We start from the raw sequence: 20254 nt of genomic DNA, 5'->3' as shown, positions 1-20254 counted from the left end.
TTCCACTAGAGAGAGGGGTCTGTTTGTCCAGTGAAGGGCAGCGGGAGCCTGTGTATTCCACTAGAGAGAGGGGTCTGTTTTTCCAGTGAAGGGCAGCGGGAGCCTGTGTATTCCACTAGAGAGAGGGGTCTGTTTGTGCAGTGAAGGCCAGCGAAAGCCTGCGTATTCTACTACAGAGAGGGGTCTGTTTGTCCAGTGAAGGGCAGCGGGAGCCTGTGTATTCCACTAGAGAGAGGGGTCTGTTTGTGCAGTGAAGGGCAGCGAGGGCCTGTGTATTCCACTAGAGAGAGGGGTCTGTTTGTGCAGTGAAGGGCAGCGAGGGCCTGTGTGTTCCATTAGAGAGAGGAGTCTGTTTGTGCAGTGAAGGCCAGCGAAAGCCTGCGTATTCTACTACAGAGAGGGGTCTGTTTGTCCAGTGAAGGGCAGTGGGAGCCTGTGTATTCTATTAGAGAGAGGGGTCTGTTTGTGCAGTGAAGGGCAGCGAGGGCCTGTGTATTCTACTAGAGAGAGGGGTCTGTTTGTGCAGTGAAGGCCAGTGAAAGCCTGCGTATTCTACTACAGAGAGGGGTCTGTTTGTCCAGTGAAGGCCAGCGGGAGCCTGTGTATTCCACTAGAGAGAGGGGTCTGTTTGTGCAGTGAAGGGCAGCGAGGGCCTGTATATTCCACTAGAGAGAGAGGTCTGTTTGTGCAGTGAAGGCCAGCGAAAGCCTGCGTATTCTACTAGAGAGAGGGGTCTGTTTGTGCAGTGAAGGGCAGCGAGGGCCTGTGTATTCCATTAGAGAGAGGAGTCTGTTTGTGCAATAAAGGCCAGTGAGGGCCTGTGTATTCCACTAGAGAGAGGGGTCTGTCTGTGCAGTGAAGGCCAGCGAGAGCCTGCGTATTCCACTAGAGAGAGGGGTCTGTTTGTGCAGTGAAGGCCAATGAGAGCCTGCGTATTCCACCAGAGAGAGGGGTCTCTTTGTGCAGTGAAGGCCAGCGAGGGCCTGTGTATTCTTCTAAAAGGGTTATATTCCCTAAAAGCGATCTGTTTGTTTAAAGGTGTGAGGTAAAAGTACTGCTAAGTTGTGAAACAAAGGTATCATAGTAAATAAAGATATTGTTTTTGTGAAGTAAAGGTACTGTCAAAATGAGTGTTAAGGTGCGTTAAGCAGAAATAGATGTGCCTGTAGTACAAAAAATGTAAGGAGTCTAAATTAGTAGGAGGCGAATTGACAGAGACAGAGAAGGAAGTTTTTGCCAGCTTTACTGGAAGAACAATAATAGCAGCAGAAGTGTGGGTAGGTGACTGTAAAATTTAGACAGACCTTAAAGCAACAGGGAGAACTGACATTTGCTGTATTACATAAACTTAGAGAGAGATTTTCATCTTACTCACCTGAAAGAAATTAAAATTCACCTTATTTATGTTGCACAATCTTCTGAAAGTATTCTGTAGCAGTCTATTGTTCATATTCTGGAAAACCAAGTTTTTTCATTTACATTTCCTGTGTGTTGTTACTATTTGGATACGTTCTAAGAAGATTCAATCTGAATAACACTAACATTCTCATGGATGTGCTCACTATTTCTGATGCCAAGCCTGTTAGATGCTCATTTCCCATATGTACTTCCTTCCTTTAACATTAACTCCTTACATGATCTGCAACAATTGCACTGTATTTTGCACTGCGAGCTAAGAAAAACAGTGAAATAGACAATATACACTCACCGGCCACTTTATTAGGCATACCTGTCCAACTGCTCGTTGACGCAAATTACTGATCAGCCAATCACATGGTGGCAACTCAATTTAGGCATGTTGACATGGTCAAGCCAAACCGCTGCAGTTCGAACTGAGCTTCAGAATGGGAAAGAAAGGTCATTTAAGTGACTTTGAACGTAGCATGGTTGTTGGTGCCAGACGGGCTGGTCTGAGTATTGCAGAAACTGCTGATCTTCTGGGATTGTCACACACAACCATCTCTAGGGTTTACAGATAATGGTCCAAAAAAGGGAAAACATCCAGTGAGTGGCAGTTCTGTGGGTGAAAATGCCTTGTTGATGCCAACAACAATGGCCAGAGTGGTTCGAACTGATAGAAAGGCAACAGTAACTCAAATAACCACTCGTTACAACCAAAGTATGCAGAAGAGCATCTCTGAATGCACAACACGTCGAACCTTGCGGCAGATGGGCTACAGCAGCAGAAGACCACACCGGGTGCCACTCCTGTCAGCAAAGAACAGGAAACTGAGGCTACAATTCGCACAGGCGAAATTGGACAATAGAAGATTGGAAAAATGTTGCCTGGTCTGATGAGTCTCGATTTCTGCTGTGACATTCGGATGGTAGCGTCAGAATTTGGCGTCAACAACATGAAAGCATGGATCCATCCTGCCTTGTATCAAGGGTTCAGGCTGGTGGTGTAATGGTGTGGGGGACATTTTCTTGGCACACTTTGGGCCCCTTAGTACTAATTGATCATCGCTGCAACGCCACAGCCTACCTGAGTATTGTTGCTGACCATGTCCATCCCTTTATGACCACAGTGTACCCATCGTCTGATGGCTACTTCCAGCAGGATAATGCACCATGTCATAAAGCTAGAATCATCACAGACTGGTTTCTTGAACATGACAATGAGTTCACTGTACTAAAATGGCCTCCACAGTCACCAAATCTCAATCCAATCGAGCACCTTTGAGATGTGGTGGAACGGGAGATTTGCATCATGGATGTGCAGCCGAGATATCTGCAACAATTGCGTGATGCTATCATGTCAATATGGACCAGTATCTCTGAGGAATATTTCCAGTACCTTTTTGAATTTATGCCATGAAGGATTAAGGCAGTTCTGTCATTAAAGCAAAAGGGGGTCCAACCCAGTACTAGCAAGGTGTACCTAATAAAGTGGCCGGTGAGTGTAGTTGTTAATGAGAAAAATAAGGCTTTGAAACAGGGATTATATTAATGAAAACTGAGAAAGTAACCAATGAATGTTTCCCCCATCACTTTCAATTGGTAATGAGATGACCAGATGACAGTATCATGCCCCCTTGACTTGACATTTGATTCCTTATGTACTGTCTTGTCAAACTCTGTTCTATTTAAAGAGGGAAGGAGAGGAATGTGAAAAGTTTCCCAATTTAAATATAAATATTAGGGTGGTCAAAGTTAGCGCGATAATCGTGCGTGAACAGGAATTCATTATAACGTGACTAATGTTTTTGATGCCATTAACGCATGTTGTCGGATGGCAGCTCGGAAAAAATAATGAACAAAGGAAAAGGTATTTTGAATGGCAGGTTCAGCTTCAAAACTCTATGAGATGTGTACATCGACAAGACCAAAGTTATTTGCAGTTACTTTCGATGTGAAATGAGTCACGACTACCATACCAGGCTGCGGCTCTTCTCAGAACGCATTTGCATTTTCATGTTTTAGCATATAATACTTTCGTAAATATGAATCATTTATTTATGGGTTAATATTATTTCTCATCTGTCCGTCACTGTTATAATTTACATCTTCCTCAAAGTCATTCTCTACGACGAGAGAGCTCCAGTCAAATGGCACGCTTTCCGGAATTTTCTTCATTGTCCTAGATTGGATGTAGGCTTATTACGTTTATTGGAATTCCTAATTCTTTGATATACTTTTCGTTGTATATCGTCACCACACCACACATTTTGCACTGTTTGGTTACATATAAACTGAAGTGAAGTGTGAAGGGCAGACAACGGCAGAGCCAAACGAACGTCACTCAAAGAAAGGCGAGACTATCATTACAACGATCAGTGTCATACTGTTAGTCACCTTTGCGCTGTTACGCGTCCGGATGATGTAAAAATGAGAACCCCCCCCCCTCCGGAACGGTATTTATTTTTTGTAAGTACAGTCAAACCTCAAATTGTGAGTAACTTGGTTTGCGAGTGTTTTGCAATACGAGCAAATTTTTTAAATACATTTTAACTTGATAAACGAGTGAAGTCTTGAAATACGAGTATTATGTATACGCTTTGTCCGCCTAGTATCCCGTGATCACAACTGAGCCAATAGTTCTTTTCTATTTCGCTGTGGGATTGTGGGTAATCGTTTCCTATGCTTGGTCTCAGTCTTATAGTTAAAATTTAGTAGAAAAGCACCACCCGAATAAGGGTGTAGCAGTGAGAGCGATGAATCTGTTTAATGACAATGCAATGTCACATTTCCATGAAATCGAAAAGGAGGCAAAAGCTGCTGTCCTTGGGTAGGTTCTTTGTCAAAGTCACACAAAAAGAAAAAGATTCCAGTGATTCCGTTAGTTATAGTGAAAGTCGTCCTACAAAATAACTCTCCTCTTCTCCCCTCTCTCATCTCCCTCACACCATCCATGATTCTTTTCAAAGGTTAAGTGCAGGTTAATTTGTTTTATGTACGTTAACTTTATATTTTGTATTAATCATTTTTATATGAAGATTTGTTCCTCAACCCAAAATAATCTTATTCCATTATTTCTAATGGGAATATTTGCTTTGATATACGAGTGCTTTGGATTATGAGCACGTTTTCTGAACGAATTATGCTTGCGATCTGAGGTTTTACTATATTTGAAGTTTTGTTTTGTGTTAAATGCATATATACCGATATCGCATTTAAAATCGTATCTCAAACCCTCTTCTCTATCCATTGGGGCTCTTTGTAACTCTTGGGTCAGATATTTAGCATAAAATGGCTTTTTGCTTTGAAAAGGTTGCCGACCTCTAATCTATACTTAATTATATGACTAAGTAATATGTAATATTTACCAGGTCAACATGCCAATCTGTTGTTGGGCTTTTCTTAAGTGATGAAGGATTTCTGATGACCTTTGGACAATGTTGCATAAAGCAACCATGCCTTGCCAACTCTAATATTGATAAGAATATGAACACCTGAAAAAAATTTCTTCATGGTAAATGTTGAACGTTAAATAATTTCATGATTTAATGTGCGATTAATTTGTGATTAACTATGGACAGTTGTACGATTAGTCATGATTAAATATTTTAATCTATTGACAGCCCTAATAAATATGCATTAAATTGCTTTACTTATAGTGGGTCATAATGACAGGTTTGCAAAATGGAACCCACAGCCTGTATTTGGTTAGTCATGAATTTCTGCAGCACTGCATTTAAGTAACATGTGGCCCCCAGGTTATGGAGTCCATCATAACCTAAAGTTGACATCAAGAAGAAAACAACAATATATTCATAAAGACACCCCTGCATCATTGTAATTACAGGTTAGATTTACTATCGTTGATTTTTTTTATTTTTAATTGGCCAGAAGAATGAAAATCCTCAAAAATGGACTTTGTGTAAGGTCTCTAATCTAACCCCCAGTAGCTACTTCCTTAGGTAGACCTACCTATTACCAGTCATCATGCCCTTTAGACTCCAGATCAAGCTGAAAGTTCTTAATGCATGGATTCATCGTATGGACATACTTTTTGGTCTTCTTGTTGGTTTTAACAAGTCTGGCAGGTTTCCTCTGACTGCTCTCCATATAAGTACTGCTGCCTCAGAGTGTTTGGTTATTGCAGCTTTCTTTGTAAACTTTAGGCACTGTGTAACACCTGTGTGGCACCTAACTACCAAGGCTTGACAAGACCTCTCTTTTGCTTGGATCCGCCTTCTAATAATGCCACACTAGTCCATGGGCCAGACTCTAGGTATTGAATGGGAGGCAGTAATTAACAACACAGTTTGAATTTAAACTGAAGTTTATAGGGAAAATAAATAAATATGGATTCAATCCTAGAGCTTCATCACATACAGAAATTAACAAAATAAAACCAGCAATTGGAATGGTTTTGGTTATTTAGTTGGTTTGTCGTGTTTTGTTGGGATCTAATTTAAATTTCTAGTTTTTCTTTCCTGTTAATACTTATGTTATCCAAACGGATTTTAGTTATAGAGTCCAGTCAGAGTATCATTTACCATTTTAACACTAATTAATTTCTCCTAGTTAAAAGGAAACTAATTGTTTAATTCACATCTACCATTTGACTGGGTACAAGGTAACTATTTAAAGGTTTAATTCCGTATATATGTTGATTTTGACTTCTTAAATGGTTTTAGCTTGTCAACACCCAACATTAAAAACAAAAACAAATGCAATGTACTATTTCTGACATCAAGTAATCAACCCTTAAACATAAGCTCTCAACACATTCGGTCCAAATATGTACCCACGTAATGAAAAACAACAAATGATAAATCTTCCCTCTCCTCACCAGAGTTCAGTTCAATTACATTATGAAAATTAAAATAAACCAACCAGTCTTTCTTTTCCAGAAAAGTAAACGTATTCAGCCATCTTGATTTCTGGTCCAAGTGTGAGGATTTCACCGTCCACAAGTACACTCAACAGTTTCAGCAATTAACTAAAAAAAAAAAAAACAAAAGGGAAAACAATCCCTTCAGGAAAAGTACTGTAGCAGTTCTCTTGAGAGAGAGACACACTGGCACACAAGTTATGCTCCTTGAACCGGTAATGGAACCAGCCAGGTTTATTGTTTATTTTTACCAGCCTTTAAAAAGGCCAACCTGTTACCAGTGCGTCCCCTAGAGACTAGGATGCGCACAAGCATAAACCTGTGAGCAAGCATGATGATAGAGGCCAGTCAGGGGCGCGCGAGCTCGTGCACTGTGCGGAGTCTCTCCCAGAGGTGGCCAAAATACTCCAAGCCTGGTTTGCCAGGCACCTCAGCCTCCGGGGGAGGCCCAAACACTAAACCCACCGGCGTGCGCAGCTCACGCCCAAACATTAACGCTGCGGGAGTGGATTGGGTGGATTCCTGAACCGCAATACGGTAAGACCACAGCACCAAGGGCAAATGCTGGTCCCAATCCCGTTGGTGCTGTGAGATCAAAATGGCGAGCCAATGGCTAATGTCTTATTAAATCGTTCGACTAGGCCGTCGCTCTGGGGGTGCAGCCGCGAACACACCTCGCTGAACACCTCTGCTTCGAAATTTCGACCCTGATCGCTGTGGAGCTCTTCTGGAGCTCCAAAGCGCGCATATATTTAGTCCACCAGAACACTAGCGGTGGTCGCGGCACTTTGGTCGGGCATGGCGTAAGCTTCAGGCCATTTCGTAAAGTAGTCCATGGCCACTATCACATAACGGTTTCCGCGTTCAGATATTGGAAAAGGCCCTAGTACATCTACACCTACACGCTCCATGGGCGCCCCCACTCGAAACTCCTGTAGCGGGGCGCGTGAGCGCTGTGACGGCCCTTTTTTCGCCGTGCACGCGTCACAGCAGTGGACAAAAAGCACCACATCATTATGTGCCCCGGGCCAATAGAACCGCTGATGTAACCAGGCTAAGGTTTTAGCTTTGCCGAAGTGCCCTGCACCCTTTGCGCCATGTACCAATTTTAACACGCTCTCACGCAACGAACGCGGAACAACTGTTTGAAAATACATGCCCCCCCCGCTGCTCTTTTTCCAGCATCGGAATAGCACGCCACCCCTCACTGTCAAGCTCTCCCATTACAAAGCTAATGCCTTAAGCTCTTTGTCCGTGTCACTTATTGCCGCCCAATCTGGCCTTGCCGCTTCGCGCACCCAGCGGAATACTGAACCAATTACGGGGTCTTTCCCTTGCTCTTCGCTCAACCGCATGCGATCAAATTCAGCTATCTCCCCGCGTGCTGACGCTTTGCCCTCCTCCCTGCGTGAGCAATGTCTGCAGTCGCCGCACGGACGCCGCGATAGCGCATCAACATTACCGTGCGAGCGCCCTGCCCTATGCTGAATTGAGAAATCATATGACTGCAGTACCTCTAACCACCGCGCGAGTTGCCCTACTGGCTCCTTAAAGTTCATGAGCCACGTCAGGGAGGTGTGGTCAGTGCGGAGGTGGAATTTTTGGCCGTAGAGGTACGGGCGGAAGTGCGACACCGCAGCCACTACCGCCAAAAGCTCCCTCCTCGTGACGCAGTAGTTTTTCTCTGCCTTCGACAGTGCGCGGCTGAAATAGGCCAAATAGGCATGGCTGAAATCGTTAGCCAAAACGGCTCCAATGCCTACGTTGCTCGCATCGGCGTCGAGCACGAATGGCCGAGTGGCGTCTGGGTGTCCCAAAATGGGTGCCGTGACTAATGTGGAACGCAAGGTGGAAAACGCACGCTCGCAGTCTTCGCCCCACGCAAACACAGCCCCTTTTTGAGTGAGCCGATGTAATGGGCTCGCAATTATGGCAAAGTCCCGTACAAACCACCTGTAATACGAGGCTAGCCCCATGAAGCTCCATAGCTGCCGAATGTTGTTGGGCGTAGGCCACTCTTTCACCGCGCCAACCTTCGCTGGGTCAGTCGCTACCCCTTTTCCACTCACGATATGGCCCAGGAAGGTCACCTCACGCCAAAACAGGTGACACTTACGCGGGTGTAATTTTAGCTTTGCTCGCCGTATGGCTTCGAAGACTTCACTCAGGTGTGCTAGTTCAGCGTCGAAAGTTTTTGCGTGCACCAATAGGTCGTCGAGGTAGACGACGCAGCGTGATGGGGGAATGCCTGATAGCACGCGCTCCATCAAGCGTTCGAAGGTGGCTGCGGTGTTACAGAGCCCGAACGGCATGACTCGGAATTGCCACAGACCTTAGCCGATCGAGAACGCTGTTTTGGGCCGAGCCTCCGGGGCCAGCACCACCTGCCAATAACCATTGTGCAGGTCTAGCGAACTGAACCATGCGGACCCGAAGACACGGTCCAGTGCTTCGTCGATGCGCGGAAGTGGGTACGAGTCTTTACGCGTCATCCCGTTGAGCCACCTATAATCGACGCAGAACCGCCACCCCCGTCCTTTTTCCTCACCAAGACTACTGGTGCCGACCACGGGCTATTTGATGGCTCGATAACCCCATTCGCTAACATCTCCTCGATTTTCTCTTCCGCTGGCTCACGCTTGGCCAACGGAAGCCACCTAGGCTGCTCGCGAATTGGTGCCGCATTCCCCATATTAATGTGGTGCTGCACAAGGTCGGTGCGAGTACAGCTTCGCTCATCTAGCACGAAGATGTCTTTATACGCGGCTAACAGCTGCCTTAGTGCTTCGGCCTGTTCCGCATTTAACTCCTCGCAGCTACGAGCCTCCAGCTCCTGCAACGCCTCAATTTCGCCCGCGGACTCAATTACCCCTGACATCTGGCTTGCCAACGCACATGCACCTCTAGCCTCGTGCCCGCTAAGCAGCTTGACCCACTCTCGACCAACGCGCATGCCCCCTCGCTCTACATGGATCACTGCGCCAAGGCGCTGAAGTAAATCCAGCCCGATGATGTAGCGATCTTTAATGTTGCCTACTAAGAACGGGTGCTCTAGAGTCGTCATGCCAATTGTAACATTAACTCGCCTACTTTCAGACATGGCCACGCACTCACCTGTGACCGTTCTTACCGTACTCTCCATAGCGGTGTTCTCAGCCACTCCGACGGGGCTTCCCCCAGGCCACCCCGCACGGAAAAGAGAAACAGTTGATCCAGTGTCTATTAAAGCAATACATCTTACACTCCCAAATGTTCCCTCCACATAGAGGCCTGTATGCCCAAGCTGAGCGCTGAATGGTCCATCTGGGGAGGCGACTACTCTGCCAGGTGACCGCCTCGGCACCTCCTCGTCGTTTAACGGTGGCTGTCTTTGCAGTTGCTGCTCCCTGTCCCCCTGGCGGTTAGCTGGGCAGTACCGGGCGATATGTCCCGCCGCACTGGAAACACTGCCGCTGGCTCTGTTCTTCTTGACGCTCCACAGCACCACAACGCTTAGGCTGTGCTTTGAGTATGTGCTCAGCTTTCTCGGCCACAGCCAGGGCCTCCATCCATGTGCGCGGCCCCGCCAGCTGTGTGTGCTCTCAAAGTCGCTCGGGCCAAAGTCCCCTGAGGAACACATGGAGGGTTAATTCCTCCTGGGCCACTACCGGGAAGTCAGGGAACCCTCTCCTCGCCAGTTGCCTCAGGACGCTCACGAATGCCCCCAGCAGCTCGCTTGGTCGACGTTGTCTGCTTGCCAGCTCTGACCGTGCATCCTCTGCCCATGCCGGCCGGCCGAAACGACGGAGCAGCGCCGCTTTGATCTCGCTCCAGTTGAAGTTCTCTTCTCCTTGCAGGTCCTCCAATACGCTGAGGCTCACACCTTCCAGCGTAAGTGCCACGCGGACCGCCGTTTCCCTCGAGCTCCAGCCGTTCAGCCCCGCCACCAGCTGCACTTGGTGGAGAAACGCGTCGGGCGGTCCGAGGCCCCTGTATGATGGAAGCTTGACTCCCGCATTGGTGTTCTGCTCCGCGGCTGGGTTTACCCGCACTAACAGGCCGTCGCCGTCATCTGGATGTACGGGCCCTTGCATTCTTCTGTCACCCTCGTGAGATACTGGCCTTTGTTCGCTGGCTTCAGGCGATGTCAATCCCCATGGCAGACAAGCAGTTTTTCCTGCCGTGGGCATGATTTATGCCCCTCCAGCTACTCTCCGGATGAGGAGCAGAGCTCCACCGCTCTACGAGGGCGCTGTGCTCCCGCCGGTCTCTGGAGGCCCCGCCTTTGTCCGGTTGCAACTCGATGCTATACTCCTGCCAGCCTCCGGGGTCACCATTTTCTTCTGGCAGGAGGCTGCTCGCCGCTTCATCAGCACTTGCCTGCCCCTTCCGTCTGGGGGCGCTGCTTCCCGCTGGCTTGTCAAGTCTTTCCCAGGTCTTCTTGCAGTCCCCTTCCAGCTGTCCAATCAGCAGCTCAACCTCCTGGAGCATGGTGATATCCATCCCACTTCCTGACACCAGTGTAGCAGTTCTCTTGAGAGAGAGAGTGACACACTCGCACACAAATTATGCTCCTTGAACCGGTAATGGAACCAGCCAGGTTTATTGTTTATTTTTACCAGCCTTTAAAAAGACCAACCTGTTACCAGTGCATCCCCTAAAGACTAGGATGTGCACAAGCATAAACCTGTGAGCAAGCATGATGATAGAGGCCAGACTCACCGAGTTATCATTTGCCATACCTGTTACATCCATCATCAGCTTGCTCATCCATCATCAGCTTGCTCATATAACACAACACAAAGAACACGTGCAGCTTGCTCTTTTACCTGCAAGCCCAGAACATGCACACATAATGAGCAAAACTCCAGCATAATCCCTGTTCCCATGATGCACCTCCCACAACAGCCAATGAGAGCTCCCACAGAACCATTACAGTACATAAGCCATGGTTTCTACCATAGGTTCTCTTTTTTTAGCTTGAGCGTCTTATATTTAACGGCTTAAAGTTGCAAATAATCAATAATAATGTCTCTTCCCTTTTCTACTTCTTTAGGGCTTTCGATCATAGATTTTCAAACCCTTTTTTTTCTCCTCTGCATCCAACCTAAGGTTGTCACGCTACGCTCGCGATCGCTGGGTGAGCGTACAGGCAGGCGAGCAAGCAGGAACAAACAAGCGGGCAAAGTAAGGGAAAACGGGGTTTAATCTCAGGACTCAGGGCAGGAACCATCAGACACCAAGAAACCTCAATGACTACAATGACGGACAAGGCAAACAGGAAAGACCAGGGGCCTCATGTATAACGACGTGTGTAGAATTCACACTAAAACATGGCGTACGGACAAAAGAATAGAAAGAATGCTTTCTATTAACATAACCTTCTCTGAAGGTTCTTTTAAAGTAATGCGAGTGCTGTCGATGCCTCCAATTACATTGGGAAAACCGGACATCGCTGCAAATTAAGCTTTAATGTAACGAAAACTTATATATCTGGGTGACAAGCGGATTATGCCATCCCATACAGCTGGCATGGCGTGATCGACTTGGTGTTGACTAAATCACTATGATCCCTGAATACGCGCTCTCTTCCAATTCTTCCATAAGCTAAATCTTCCAATAACGCAAGAGCTGCCATGACAGTTGTAATAGTTCGGTCATTTTCTGCACTATTTTATTCTTACGAATTAAATAAAAAATCAGGTGCCGTACATTTGTAAACAACATACAATTAATGTCGGTGTATTGGATAAAGTCAGCGTCATGATTATGAGATTAAAAAAAAGAAACCACAGTAGCAATGACTTACCACTGGGAGCCATGCGTTTACAAAACCCAGCAGAAACGTGCGTACGCCATGTGTGGAGCTGCCGTGAGAATGTGCGTAGCGGTACGCCATGTTTCGTTTTTATACATCTCGACGTGAGCGTGGAAACGGACGTACGCAACATTTTCGTACGTACGCACCGTTTATACATGAGGCCCCAGGACATAATCAGACAAGACTAATCAAAGTAATCGGACACAGCAGGAGACGATCAGGGAAGAACACGTGGGTAATCAGGGGGGCATGGTACACACGAGGAGCGGACTAGTCGGGCATCACAAAGGTAAGTACTACAGTAAAATTCGATTCCTAATTTATTCTTTTATTCTGTTCCGAAATCTGTCGCACCATATTAGGAGTACGTCTCGTCTCTCTCTTTTTTTTTTCTATCTCCCGCGTTTGAGATCACTTCCGGAAGACTACTTTAAGGTTAAAGTTAACTCACTTATTTATTTCATTATTTTTATTATTTTGTAATTTTCTGCATTATTTTTTATGAATTATTTTGTACTTATACAACATATTCATTAATATGTTCTAATTAAAATTTGAATTAAATTTTAATTAATTCAATACAAATGAATTTTTTCTTTTTTTTTAACAGGTAACGAGAATATACCTGGGTTACAACTGCATTGTATGAAATTCCCAGTAATTCTGCATATGTTTTAAATGTATTACACTCTAAATATTGATCGGAAGCTTCAATTTTAAATAATCATATTGCAAATCAAATTGCAGCCACAATATCTGTAGGAAAAAGCATGATTATATATCTCCCCCAATTGGTTCAGCTCTGACTATCAGTACCTCTCCCCTGCCTTTAAACCCCAGGCTGCCTCATACTCTATCTGAGGTATTGTTGATGTCCTTTACCGAGTGCGCCTGCTTTTGTCTCGTTTAACCCTGACCTGCCCTGCCCGCCAGACTCCAGTCTTATTCAAATTCCCCAGCTTCTCCCAGTGTACCTGCCTCCTGTCACACCCCACATGCTTTCTTGCTCTGTGTTCTCTATGGTGTGGCGCTAACGAGCCACACCTGTTCCTTGTTTAACCCTGCCTCTCGTTTCAGCCCTTGCGTGGATGATCCCAGGTGCCCCTCGTTTGCTCCTCATCTGTGGTGTATATAGTGCCTCCTCGTCCTGAGCTCCCCAGCCTGGTCATTGTATTGTTATGCTTGTGCTACTGCTACCAGCCTGCCCTGCCCTGCCCTGCCCTGCCCTGCCCTGCCCTGCCCTGCCCTGCCCTGCCCTGCCCTTTTGTTTTTACCCCTCATGGTCTGGTTCCTTTGGCTTGTTAGTGTGGTGCGTTTGTAATAAAACCCCATTTGTTTTTCCTGACGCCTGCCCTCACCTCTGTCCTTCCCTTGGCATGAAAACTCCTATCCCTGCCTCCCGTGTTCAACTGACCCCTCTGGCTTTGTCCCTCTTGCTCAGTGACCCCGACCATCATCCTGCGTATTGATCCCATTTTCTTTCCTGTGAATAAACTATGTTGTCCACAACTGGATCTCCCCTGAGCTCTGTTCCCTGACAGTCTGCTCACTGAGTAATTTTATACAATTTCCATAAATGAAAAAGAATTTAAATTGGATATAAAGACCTGCAGTCTGCTTTTTTCATGTGCTTGAAAACACGAGTTGAAAACAGTTGCTTGTGTTTACATACTTATTGGTTTGCATTATGGCGATATCAACAAACTTCTAATCAAAAATAGACTGGATTTTTTTGTCGTTATATACGGTTTTAATTTTACAGTATCTGATTTAGATGCCTTTTAGCAGAAAAATGAATAGTTATCATCAAGGCTGGGTAAAGAATATTATGTGCCCCTGGCCAACAGCACACATGATGACAAAAACAGAGCTGATTGGTAGCTCAGGAAATTCAGGAATGAATCTAACAAAATGTTACAATGAGCACAGCATTGCCAGATTAATATGCAATCATATTAAATAAATTGGACATTAAATCACATGAACTTGTTAAAAGACATCCGTGAATGGGACTGGGGGGGGGGTGCTTCTTCTGCATGCCCCCCCCCCCCATGGAAGTGGTGCCCCTGGGCATTTACCCAAAAGCCCATGTAGTTAATCCATGCCAGGTTATCATTCAGGAGAATATTGTCCATTTTCCCCCCAACAGAAATCATTCCCTCGTTCCACAGTGATAGGAAACAGACTAGACAGTGTTGTTCAGGTGCATAGTGGTGCCCCCTGTAGGAATCTTTGCTGTACTTCATTGGGGAAGATATCCACCCCCAGGCAACCGGATCACCAACTGAATGACGGACTTGTCTTGGATCCCATAAGAGGAGAGCTGGGAGGAATCTTCTAGCTGTTTGTCGGTGAAAATCAGCCTCAGGCTGCTCAGGTCATCCTCTGTTAGAGAAACGTCGCAGAAGCAAAAATATTTGTTAAACAATCCAAGCATGGAAGAATAGCACGATATTTAAAACATAAAAAAAGTAAAAAACAATTAGATTAGGGATTTTGCGTGTCAATTTCGAACTGTTTGACACACAAACCCACTGGCATTCATTAATTTTAACTAATTATTAAACACTATTAGGTGAAGTAGCTGTCTGAAAGGTACAATTAGAGGGAATTCAAACTGGCAATCTGACTGACGAGGCCAAACTATGCTACCTTAATGCAACAAAGCACATCGCCTTCTCAGTGACAAATGAAGAGTATCGACACACAGAAACTCATTGCCATTTACCTGCTGTCCCTGGCAGCTTCAGAGCAATTTTCTTCTTTAGCTCTAAAACAGTCATGTTCTTCATCTGATCCTCTGAATTCCCAACATCAACTGTTATTTTCTCTCCTCTTATTCCATTTACCACGACCTGGTAAGTTTTCCCCATGCTGGTCTTTTCCCTCTGTCTGGTATTATCGTAGTTCTCCTTTTCTCCTTTTCTGCTTTCACTTTTACGTTGCACTGTAAATATTGTATTCTGAAGGGTGAGTCACGTAGTTCATGTCTAAGAATGTAGATGTCACTCCTCTCCCAAGCCAGGCCCAGTCAATGTCAGCTTCATCTCCCCTGAATGTTACAGGTCCAAATGTACCTCATTAACTGTATTAATTAGACACTGATTAAAAGCACCTGCTTTCAGTGATCTCATTGTGAAGTACTGAGTATTACACTATACTGAACATTTGTTCCATTATATACTTTATGTGTGTCTCATCCATGAAGTTTCATGAACGTATGTAGTTTAGGAATGTGTGCTGTATGTGATGCTCATAGTAACTCTGACATTCATGGTATTTTCTATGATATTTCCTGGTTTGTTTGGGTTTTGCCCAGGCATGCAGTCAGGCAAGTAGTGGAATGACGTAATGCAATTTCCCAGAACTCAAAGATATGTTTGCATATAGGACAGTGTCAGTAATGTTGTGGCTTTTACAGCTTTGGTCAAAGTTTTACTATAGAGACAAATTAAATAATAATCTTCATGCAATCAGCACGTTAACAGCAATTTTTCATTTTTAAAGTTTAGTATTAATACTGTTGTGGCCATGTTTAAAGTTTTAAGTCATCCCTTACATTAACTTTACCTTAATAATGGCTTTATAATCCATTCATAGAACATTCAGTACGCTTTCATAATGCATTCACAGCAAGTAAATATACCTTAACATCCTAACCTAAACAGCTTTACTATACACTAATAACAAAAAATAAAATAAAAGACATTGAAGTCATAATTGTGTAATGTTTGTTATTGATGTATAACAAAGCTATTCAGGTATGTTATGATATTCAGATATACTTGCATGCTGCTAATGAACATTCAATGAATGCATTATGAAGGTAAAGTTAATGTTAAGCATTACCAAGTTTTATTATACAGGCCGATTAAATAACCTTCTTATCAGCATGTTGTTTAACAGAAAACTGTCATTTTGTAAGTTTAATTTATTGGCCTCTGTCCATTTGAAGTGTTTTTATTAAACTGTATGGTTAATGATTCAGAATCATCACAGAGTTTTTCACTAATTCATTTTGGCCTAGTGGTGCATGTGAAAAATGTATGTCTATCTATTGTAGCCAGTCGGAATACAGGAGGTCATTTAACTTTAATTGTCAGGCAACTCATTTGTCAGCATTATTAATACCCATCTTTATATGCGGTATGTACTTGCTAAAGTACCTTTTTAGAAAAGCATGTGACTTCTCATCACTGTAAAATTGAAAGTGAAAGTTAAGTAGCGGTGCCTGATAATGAGGTTGCGGAAAAGCAATAACAATCAACAAAAATAGACTTTGTATTAATCTGCAGTAAGGAGGTGCGCCGTGAAACAGCAGCTCGCTATAACAAAATGACAACCCACCAGCAGCAGGGGGCGCTATGATCCCAGGGACAGAACTCTCAAGTTTGTGAGGGATGTAATCAGTAAATTTTGTATACAGTGTTATAAATATTTTATTTTTTAGTCTCGTTAGACAGGATACTTGTGACTTCAAATGAGGGAGAAAGCTGGAATGTATAATACACTGTAGGTCTGTGTAAGGGCCTCTATAAAAATACAACATGACTGTTCAAAATGACTGAATAATTATGCATGTGCTATTATATTAAGGGTGCTATTATACCCCTGATCAAATTACCAGTGTAACTCTCTTCACGACAAAACAGACACAGGTCTGTTCTTTTAAAACGGGCGTTTATTGCTTGGACGTGCCTTATTCGGCTGCACTGTTTCGCCATCAAGTCAGCACACGGTACGCCAGCACGCTTCACGCCGTGAGAACTACAATTATGAATAAAACATAACGTTAATACATGGATGATACATGGTAAATCACATTAAGATAAATGAAAACTACAAAAATGGCGCACAGCACAAAATGAAATATAGCAAATACCTCGTTGGCCGCTGATTGTGAAAGGAGGTTAAGTGCCTTTAAAGTCCCTTTAAACATTGGTTTTACCTTCCATCATCGATTTGTACAACGTTTAACACAATTTTACAGAGCGCCATACAATACGTCTGCTCCCTGTACATCCATGAAAGAAAAAAAAACTTAGTTACGCAGTTCACTGAACGCAGCAGCGCATTCTCGCGAGGTTTGGTATATTAACTCTTAACTTACTAAATATCGCATATCTGTTTGTTTGCTTGTTTTTACATTCAATGAATTATTTTATATAAAATCAACCATGAATAAATGATTAATTTGCATTTAAACAGACATTTACGCAACAACACTTACAGTCAGCCTGAATTATCACAGTGAAATGTCCAGTGGTATTAAGTGGAAAATTTCCAGCTCTGATTCTCTGTACATTCAAAGAAGACGTTTTCATGCTGTTGTTTCCTCTTATCCATGATTCGGTGCAATGTATCTCGACTTTTTACCCACAGTTTGAAGTCTAACTTGGTTTTACAAACAAGTGCAATATAACCACTTATGATATTGGTGCAATATACTTTTACTTTACTGTGCAACATACTCACATATATAATTTTATGTCACAAGAGCATTACCTTATGATATATGTGAGAATAAGCTTTATATACACAAGCGATAGTGTGATACCAGGCGATGTACTTTATTAGTGCTGCAGTTTATCACTATGTTGAAGGACAAATATATTATTAACCCTCTAGCCAAACAATGTGCAACAAGCTGAAGTTTCCAAGGTTTGCTACTGAAGGAAGGGATTCGTTCATCAAAAGTTCACGGCTGGGTATTTAAAAAAAACAGAACTATAGATGGTCACGCCACCATTAGTTCAGCCGAGGCACCAAACTGTAAAAGAAATGATTGACAGACTTATCATCTAGGGGTGTGGATCAAGGGAGAAAACAACGATGGTGAAGATGCTTAACTTAAATTACACGATAAGAAAATGTATGAAAATTAGTGTAAAGCAGTATTGGACACGCTCCTGCAGGGTGTCCAGCCTTGGCTGTAACCTCACTACAGTGGCAATAAAGGCTGAATCTGAAGATCTACACAAGCGGCTCCTGACTCCTGATTGACAGGGAAGAAAGAAACACAACACGAGTGCATCGATACACATACCCCTGTATCGATCTAAATGTACAGTTATAAAGCTGGTTTGAAGTGCTATGCTTCTGGTCTGCTGCATGTCTACAGCGCTCTCTGTGTACTGTGCTAATAACCGGGAGCATCAGTTGAACTGGCGTTTAATATGGTGATCTGTATAAGCAGTGCTCGAAGTGGATAAATAAAAGTATCGCTACTGTATTGACTGTGAAAAATACGGCGGGGGATGCGACTCAACAACACTTCCGTTAATACGCGCGGTGCCCCTCCACTATCGCGTGATGCTTATCTCTGAGTAGCAGAGTACTGGCAACTTCTGGTACGATAAAGATTAAAATATAGCAGTGCCGGTACTGCTCAATTCTTATTGTGTATATAAAAGATGACTGCGTATATGGTCCCGCATTTGCGCTTGTGACATCACGGCACATGCTTCCTATTTACCTCGACCTGTAGAACTGGCCCAGACTGGCTATCAGAAGTACAGGGAGATTTCCCTGCGGCCTGGCCTAGTGGGCCATTCATCCACGTTGGGATGAGAGAGAATTTAATTTTATATAATGTGCGACATATTAGATGAGGACACTGTATCTGACAACTCTTATAGAGAGGATCGCTTTGGTGAGTTTGACTCTTAAGAAACAAAGTTAGGAAAATACTGATGAATGTTATTTTCTCTACACAGAAGCAATCTCAAAATACAATTCAACCTGATGGACTAAAGGATTTTGACGATTGTGCAATATATGCTCAGTTTCAAATGCTCCTCTTATTTGCCAAGTATTACTATATGAATAAATGTAATGTGTGAAACCTTTTTTCTGCATTTTTCTGTAACATGAATAACTACATGGACTGTATCACTTACCAATAATACTATGGCTGTCATAACCATCCATTAGTACATTATTTCATCCAATGTTTTGTTGATGGACTTGCCTTATACTGTATCGTTCTATTTGTTCTTGATAATGTGCACCTGCTATTTTTTGTATTTATACTGTAATATTAGGCAAAAAATAATTATAAAATTCTACAGATATTTGTATTTGTCTTTACAGAAAAACAAATCCATAATAATAATACTAATAATACTACTAATAATAATTAATATTATCTTTTTCTCTCCCTCTTGGAGACGTGGACCAGCCTTGTGATTGCATAGATCTCTGCAGAAGACAAACGGGCCACTGGGCGTCACCAAACCAGAGTGGGTGGTTTTCAACCAAGCAGGTCAGTGCCGATTACTGCAGATATATACCAAAGCTCCTCCCCGTCGAAAATATCCTGCTTATCCTGTCTTGCTTTTCACAGGTGATTTACAGTTGCTTCTTACCAAAACAGCACTCAACACAGATACAGTAAGCAAGACACCATGCAAACAAATAAAAGGAAATATGGATCACCTTTGAAAGATATATCAAAGAAAAATAAAACTTGTAGCAGCATGCCTGGTATGTATGATCGACTTGGTGAGTCAATCCATGATTTTAGAATAAAAATATTTATATAAACGTACAAGAAGGTTTATTTTTAATTCTAAATGAATAGCTTTAGAATATAAAGAAAAAATGCCTTTTTGTGAAATCACTATGGGTATTTTTAGTTTTAATATTTCAAATGCTCAGTCACATGGTTTAGGTCAGGGACGGATTACTGACCGGGCCAGTGGGGCCGCTGCCTAGGGGCCCAAAACAATTTGCAACGCTTATCAACAATGTATTTTCGTTTTTCTATTTTAGAGGGCCTACATTCTTTGATCCTCTGCCTACAAGGGCCCCTGATCCTATAGGGAGGGGGTTTGGCTGCCAAGGGCCCTTGAATTGTGGTGGTTGTGGTGGTGGTGCTGGTGGTGGTGGTGGTGGGGGGGGGGGGGGGTCACGAATGTTTTGCCCAGGGGCCCACACAACCCATAATCTGTCCCTGGTTTAGGTTATATGAAACAAGGTATCTAAATTTACTTTAATGTGCGTGTGTGTTCATGTGTATCATGTAATGAAGAAGATCCAGGGTTCCTTGTGCTCTGTTCTTCCTGGGGCTGGTAAATAATAATCTATAATCAACACTTTTCCACTGTGGATGGACTAATGCTGCCACATAGTGCTGAAAGAACAAAACTGCAATATTTGATTTTAATCAGTTC

General features: G+C 43.6%; 2 protein-coding genes across 2 annotated transcripts in view; one reads left to right on the top strand and one right to left on the bottom strand.

Moving 5' to 3' along the window:
- Nucleotides 1–20254, top strand: part of LOC125704890 (mucin-2-like) — a 71989-nt gene that overhangs the window by 34330 nt on the left and 17405 nt on the right. The gene's annotated exons all lie outside the window — the stretch shown is intronic.
- Nucleotides 13789–16280, bottom strand: LOC125704908 (ubiquitin-60S ribosomal protein L40-like). Its single transcript, XM_048971055.1, has 2 exons — nucleotides 14809–16280; nucleotides 13789–14465 (listed from the first exon to the last, which is right to left on the bottom strand). The coding sequence occupies exons 1-2, from the start codon at nucleotides 14951–14953 to the stop codon at nucleotides 14323–14325; spliced, it is 288 nt and encodes a 95-aa protein (XP_048827012.1). The 5' UTR covers nucleotides 14954–16280; the 3' UTR covers nucleotides 13789–14322.

Source organism: Brienomyrus brachyistius, chromosome 12 (genome assembly GCF_023856365.1).
Source record: "Brienomyrus brachyistius isolate T26 chromosome 12, BBRACH_0.4, whole genome shotgun sequence".
Lineage (NCBI taxonomy): Eukaryota > Metazoa > Chordata > Actinopteri > Osteoglossiformes > Mormyridae > Brienomyrus > Brienomyrus brachyistius.
Note: the sequence above shows the minus strand (reverse complement) of the source record. Positions and strands in the feature narration are given on the sequence as shown.

Bases quoted from the DNA above. Each gene is read 5' to 3' on its own strand.
- LOC125704908 (XM_048971055.1), bottom strand. From the start codon at position 14,953: ATGGGGAAAACTTACCAGGTCGTGGTAAATGGAATAAGAGGAGAGAAA. The intron at 14,466-14,808 runs GTAAATGGCAAT...TTTCTCTAACAG, and splicing joins GAAGCTGCCAGGGACAGCAG to AGGATGACCTGAGCAGCCTG.